Here is a 7353-nt window from a genome sequence, read left to right on the forward strand (position 1 = left end):
ACCACGGATTAGCTTTACCAGGTATTTTTCATAAACCAATTTTTGTATATTATTGTGTGATAATCATAAAGTTCAACGTTACTAAATTAACAATCTATAAAATTAAAACTCATAATATTTATATTAAATTCCCTGGCTGTTTGATTAGGCATCAAGCTATCCAGAAGTCATACACTCCCGGATCCTCGACCATCAGACGCACGCATTGCTCATCACAACGGACGCACGTTCTCCTACTTCTCGGCGTATGCTAGTCTCATCGTTCATCATACTGGGTCGATACATACTTGGTCGTTGTATGTTTCATCACTTCATCATGATCATATATCATCATTTGTTGGTGAATTCCCATTTTACCCTTTATCCAATTTTGGGGTATCCATGCACTGTAATCAGGATTTAGATTCTTTCATTTCCTTCTTTCCATCTTGTGCCGCTCTTATTATTTAGCTTCTTATTAATCATCAACAGTTGCTGTATCGATTTGTCACTGTAATTCATAGGTGGTGTTGTATAGGGGCCATGGTTGTGCGATATACAGGTGACTAATGAAAAGACAAATGTCACCCTAAGAAAAAATTAACTTTTGACTTTTCAAGTATACAAGGGAAGGGTAATTTAGTCAGCTGAAGTGCTAACCAGGTTTACCAAAGGACAAAATCATCTCTCAAATATCCAACTTAGGATATTAAATCAGTATCTTAGAGCATCTCCAATGCAAGGGATAAAGGTCTTAAAATTGAATGACTCTTAGGATTTAAGATTTTTTGCACCAAATTTTCATCTCCAACACAAGGGTCAAGGTCATAGAGAGAGATGACATGGCTAAGTGGGGGTAATGGAGAAAGTGTAAATAAGACTTTCACTATGACCTTGGGTCTTAGAGCATCTCCAATGCAAGGGGTAAAGGTCTTAAAATTGAATGACACCTAGGATTTAAGACTTTTTGTACCAAATTTCCATCTCCAATACAAGGATCAAGGTCATAAAGATAAATGACATGGCTAAATGGGGGTAATGGAGAAAGTCTAGATAAGACTTTCTCTATGACCTTGGGTCTTAAAGCCACATAATCATTTTATCTCTAAATTCAAATAAAATTTGTTAGATATTACCTTGGGGGTTGGAGATCAACTTAAGGTAAAAAGTTCAACATTTAATTTGTTTTTGTAATTTAGTGATGACCCACACATAAAAATGCCCTCCACATAGGATGACCTTGACCCTTTGCATTGAAGATGCTCTTAAAGCCACATCATTATTTTGTCTCTAAATTCAAAAATGTTTGTTAGATAATATCTTGGGGGTTGGAGATCAACTTGAAGTAAAAGAATTTACATTAATTTTTTTTGTCATTTAGTAATGACCCATACATAAGAATGTGTTAATAAGACCTCCACATAGGATGACCTTGACCCTATGCATTGGAGATGCTCTTATAAATATCAGATAATGATCAAAAAAAAAGAAAAATATCAGATAATAGTATAGTATCCTATTTAAGATGCTTATTAGACCTAGAAAATAGATTCCAAGGGTTATTTGACCCATTTTGTGATCTACTTAGTTTTGTGATCTACTTAATAACAGAAGAAGTATATATTAAGGTCATCCTATATTTAGCGTATCTTAGCTATTTTATTTTAGATGTCTAATAGATTTTGACTTCTCTTAAATATAGTCCACGAATTTATTAACCATAACCCATTTAAAATAAGTGTTTAAACTGACCAAATATACTTTTGTAATCTTTTCGGATAGCCTACAAAATCGTACATAATTATTAAGTGTAGCCCACAATATGATAATCGTCAAATCCTTAGAAAAACAACAAAAAGAAATTCTAATTTTATAATTAAGTTTATTTTTGTTTGACATAAAACATAATTACTGATTTTGACGATGGATTAATACTTTCAATTAATTTAATTGTAATCATGGATTCATAATTGAGGGGAAAAAACATCATCTTAAGGATTTTTCATATGGATTATGTTTATGAATGTCCTAGGAAAAGAATCAAATCTTAGTTAATTACTTTTTGATTGATGTTGTTGTGAGAAAAATGTTAGGGAACAATTAGTATATATACACCCAATCAATTTTAATATAATCAAGATTGAGAAAAAAGATCACTTTAGAGAAAATTAAAATTAGGGTTTATTTTGCTTTGAGAAAAAAAAACTTAGGGTTCATAATTAATTAGTCAATTTTTTGGTATACTATAAAGAACAATTACAATTAGTTTGAAGTATGATTAAAAAAAACGTTAGGCTTTATTTTGATTTTGGGTATAACGAAATTTTAAGTTTGATTGTTCATAAAATTAAGACTTGTTTGGTTTTTTATTTTGACTTAAATTTTTTGGGTTATGGTTAATAAATGTGTGGGCTACATCTAAGAGAAGCCTAGATTTTTATCATTAGGTAAATAGGGTTCCAACATTATTGTTTAAAAGAAGAGTCGCACAAATGTGAATAACACATGTGTCTTGTCTGTAAGAGGTGATCAAAGGTTTGAGATGGTGGTGCCAAGAGGGTTTGCATTGATCTTTTTTTTCGGAAAATGGGTCATTTGTCAAAATATTTTTAAAACATGGTTCAAATGGATGAGTAAAAATTACTATGGGTGAAATGGACACCAAAAGAATAGCAAGGATGAAGCTGGATTCATCCTGACTTAAACTTAAAAAATAGCAAGGATGAAACTGGATGCATAGAGCTGTCAAACGGGCAAGTTAGGGTCAACCCGGCCCTAGCTTGACAAGCCATGGACGGGTTAGGATCATCCCTAGCCCTAGTACTATTCATGTACAAGCCAAAAACCCCAACCCTAGCCCTAGACGGGTTGGCTCTAACGGGTTGGCTTGTTAAATGGGGTGGTTGAAACTAAAATCACTTAAATGTATAAAAAATTTAGTGGGAAGAGGGATCACTACTCCGTAATCCTAAATCAAATGAAATTTGGATTGTATTAAATCATTTAAGGAAATATGAACTTTGATTTCTAGCACAACACCCTAAAATTCTTAAATTAGTAACTTAAAATTCCTAAATTAGTAACTCACATGAAATTGACGGGTTGACGGGTAACCCGCGGGTTGACCCTAACCCGGCTTGTTTTTATTAGGGCTAGATATGACAACCCTAACCCGGCTTGTTTAGACAACAAGCCAAGCCGAGCCGGGTTAAAACAAGCCAAGCTAGGTCCAACCCGCGGGCCGGGTTAGAAATTGACAGCTCTAATCCTGATGTAAATTAAAAATAAGAAAAAGTATTTGAAAATGGGTAGGATGAAACTGTTTACATCCTAACTATTTTTACATTTTTTTAATTTAAACAGTATCAAAATCTAAATGTTTTTTCACTCGGAAATTGTTGATTTTGCTCTTTTTAACCAATTTTGTGTTTTTTTCCTTCTTCTAGTTCTTCTTCTTTTTGGCTGATGGTTCACTTATAATCTAGTCTAGCTCGACTATACTCCATGGATCCTTTGTCGCTCTTTTATTTGGCTCAACTACGAGTAGGGCTGTTCATGGTCGGTTTTGGTTCGGTTTCTAGCCAAACCAAAACCGAAACCAATACTATTGGTTTCTAAAAATCTAAACCAAACCAATCCATTAACCATTGGTTCGGTTTCCAAATGGTTCCAGTTGGTTTCGGTTTGTCCCAGTGGTTTTTGGTTAACCAATAATTATGTCAAACCAAAAAAAAAATACACAAATTTACAGATAAAAAAATCGTAGTTGCCGATAGTATTGGTTTACACAAATATACAGACAAAAAAAGAAAAATCAAGAATAGTTAAAGCTTACTCTAATTCTAGAGATCAAAAGAAGATATATAATATATCTTAATTTAGTTATTGACAAATAAAAAAGAAGGAAGACGGGAAGAAAAAAGTCGAGTAGCAGCAGCTGTAGTTGAGGGTGGAGAAGGGAGGCGGCTGAGAGAAAAAGAAAGAGGGAGAGTATCATAATGAAATATTAGATTTAGCGTTTCTATTTATCCTCTAAATCAATGGGTAGAATCTAATACTTTTAAATCGACAGTAAAAACTAAGTTTAAAAATTAATCGGTTCCCCAATGGTTTTTGGTTCGGTTTTCAGGTCAAACCAAAACCAAACCAATAATGTCGGTTTTTCAACTTTTTCTACCAAACCAATCCAAATCTAAATGGTTTGGTTCGGTTTCTTTCTTATTGGTCTGGTTCGGTCGGTTTCCAACGGTTAACCGACACCATGTTCAGCCCTAACTACGAGTCGTGAAATCCGTGATGCCAACGAAAAATTGGTCTTTTAATTAAGGGCACCTCGTCGGTTACAGAAGTGAATGCATGTTTTTTCACATTACTCCTGGAATTTAACTTTTCTACAGCCTCCACAAAAGAAACGTGTAAAACCGATGTTGAAAACGGAAGGAACCTCTCAATGGATAACTCTCGTCCAGTAGTTCCACATAGATGTCACCTTTTTCATGCACACCATGTGGCCAATATTTATGATTCTTTCCTTTGTTTCCTTCCTTGTAATTCACCTCTGAGGGGATATACGATAGACCAATATATATTAAATGACTAGTCAAAAACACGTAACTAAAATGAACAGACTTAAGAAATTAACATAATAGCAATCCAAAGCTTGACCAAACTACTAATTCCCCAGCCACCACCATAATTTTAATTACACATGAATAAATGCATAACTCAATTTGTCCTCTACTCTCTGCTACTAGGTTGGCATACCTAACACTCAAGCTAGCCGCTATTGAAAGAAAATTAATTATCTAACTTACATGCGTACTATTCCCACTAACTCAGATAAAATTTCCGAGTAATATCCTCCTCTACTTGTGATTATTCTTCATATATCATTTTCCTTATTCACTTAATTAAATCTTTGTTAATCATCTACTTATCTCCTCCTTCCTATATATATCTGTATTCAAATGCATGTGAAATAGCACTTAGCTCCATTGATTTCATATAAATATTCTTCAGCTGATACACAGTCTTCATCTCTTCTTCTTTTCAAATTATGGGGAGTTTAGATGATGCAAAGTTTACAGAAACCTCGATTCTTAGTGAGTTTAAGGCGCTAGATCCAGAAGAGTTCCGTAAACAAGCTTATCAAACCATTGATTTCATTGTTGATTATTACAAAAACATAGAAAAATTTCCAGTTCTTTCTCAAGTTGAACCTGGTTATCTTCGAAATAGTCTACCAAGTGCTCCACCATATAAACCAGAATCATTTGAGAATATCTTAAAAGATGTTCAAACGAAAATAATACCCGGTATGACGAATTGGTTAAGTCCGAACTTTTTCGCGTATTTTCCTGCAACTGTTAGTACTGCTGGTTTCATGGGTGAAATGCTTTCTACTTGCTTTAATTCTGTTGGTTTCAATTGGCTTGCATCTCCTGCTGCTACTGAACTTGAGATGGTGGTCATGGACTGGTTTGCTGACATGCTGAAACTTCCAAGCATTTTTAAGTTTTCTGGCTCAGGTGGCGGTGTTATACAAGGAACCACAAGTGAAGCTATTCTTTGTACGCTAATAGCAGCAAGAGATCGTGCGCTCGACCGTATTGGTGGTGGTAATATTGGAAAGTTAACCGTCTATGGTTCCGATCAAACTCACTCGACGTTTGTCAAAGCATGTAAAATTGCTGGTATTTTACCTTGTAACGTCAGATCTTTACCAACAACAGTTGACATGGAGTTTTCTCTATCCCCTACTCTTGTCCGTGAGGCTGTTGAAACGGATGTAGCAAATGGATTTGTACCTATTTATCTCTGCTTAACTGTGGGGAGTACTTCATCCAATGCCATAGATCCAATCGACCAATTTTCTGACGTTGCAAATGACTACGGGATTTGGCTTCATGTGGATGCTGCTTACGCAGGCAGTGCATGTATTTGTCCCGAGTTTCGACGTTATCTGAATGGAATTGAAGGAGTCGACTCATTTAGTCTAAGCCCTCACAAATGGTTGCTCACTTACTTGGATTGTTGTTGTTTGTGGGTTAAAAACCCAAGTTTACTAATAAGAGCTTTAAGTACCAACCCAGAGTACTTGAAGAACAAACCTAGCGAGTCGAATTTAGTGATTGATTATAAGGATTGGCAAGTTGGAACTGGGCGGAAATTCCGATCCTTAAAACTATGGCTTGTTCTTCGCAGCTATGGTGTAGAGAATCTGAAAAGCCATATTAGAAGTGACGTTAGAATGGCTGAAGTGTTTGAAGACTTTGTACGAAATGATTCACAGTTCGAGATTATCGTTCCGAGACGGTTTGCATTGGTGTGTTTCCGCTGGAACCCAAGTTCTGGTTTGGTACCCGCAGGTTATAATGTTGAGCTATTGAATCGGAAGTTACTCGACTGGATCAATTCAACTGGACAGGTTTACATGACTCACACGATCGTTGGAGGTGTGTACATGCTGAGGTTTTCTGTAGGTGCCACATTAACTGAAGAGTCCCATGTCATTTCTGCATGGAACTTGATCAAGGAAGGAGCTGATACATTGCTCGTTAATAGGTCTTCCAGATATGCTAATGGTGTCTAAAATCTCTGTTTTGTTTCATTTATTTGTTTTGAGCGACTTTCGTTGAAAAATACTTAATTGAAAACACTTACAAGTATAAATGATGGTTACCGAAAACTATTGTACCAGAATAAAGGTTTTTTGCAATTTCAATTCGATCAAATTGGATGGGAGATTATCTTTCTCCAAAAGCATATATATGCTAAGGATTAACCAGGTGCTCTAAAAAGCCTGGATACCTATCAAAAATTTGAAAAGTGTTCGGGATTCCTATTAAAAATGAGAACGATATGCAGGGCCGTTCCTGGGAATTTTTGCCCCAGAGCGGATATCTGTTGTTTAACCCCGCTGAAAAAGAAAAATAAGCAAAAACTTAATTACGTTTATATCATTCGTCCGTGCGGTACACTATCCTTATTAATTTATTTTCAAGAAATTCAGAATGGGTTTTCTCAAAGCGCTTTAGTATGAGGGGAATAAAATTTTGTATCCAAGGTCGTTACCTGAATCAAATTAGGCGGTTGCAGGCCGCCCGAGTTTTTTAACTTCTTTAATGACAAGTATTATTTACTGTTAGAAAATGGGTATCCAACTCAAAATCAATTGGCAATGAGTGGAGAGGTCCTAATGATTATGCACTGGAGGATCTTAGATTGTTCAGACAATGTGAGACTAATAATCTCAACACCCCCCTTACGTGTAGCTTCGTTGGGTCTAACACGTGAACAATTAAATCGGGTGACACGAAATAAAGGTGCAGTCAAATGACTCGTCCCAAATAGCCTGCTCTAATACCATGTTCG

At 35.5% G+C, this 7353-nt stretch overlaps 1 protein-coding gene across 1 annotated transcript; it reads left to right on the top strand.

Annotated features, from left to right (window-relative positions):
• The first annotated feature begins 4817 nt into the window (after nt 1-4817).
• LOC113342821 (tryptophan decarboxylase TDC2-like) lies at nt 4818-6722 on the top strand. The gene has a single exon (XM_026587227.1). It carries the CDS (start codon nt 5036-5038, stop codon nt 6569-6571), a length of 1536 nt encoding a protein of 511 aa, XP_026443012.1. The 5' UTR covers nt 4818-5035; the 3' UTR covers nt 6572-6722.
• The last annotated feature ends 631 nt before the right edge of the window (nt 6723-7353 follow it).

Source organism: Papaver somniferum, unplaced genomic scaffold (genome assembly GCF_003573695.1).
Source record: "Papaver somniferum cultivar HN1 unplaced genomic scaffold, ASM357369v1 unplaced-scaffold_48, whole genome shotgun sequence".
Classification (NCBI taxonomy): Eukaryota; Viridiplantae; Streptophyta; class Magnoliopsida; order Ranunculales; family Papaveraceae; genus Papaver; species Papaver somniferum.

What these genes read in the sequence shown, in the direction of transcription:
- LOC113342821 (XM_026587227.1), top strand. Translation starts at nt 5,036, where the DNA reads ATGGGGAGTTTAGATGATGCAAAGTTTACAGAAACCTCGATTCTTAGT.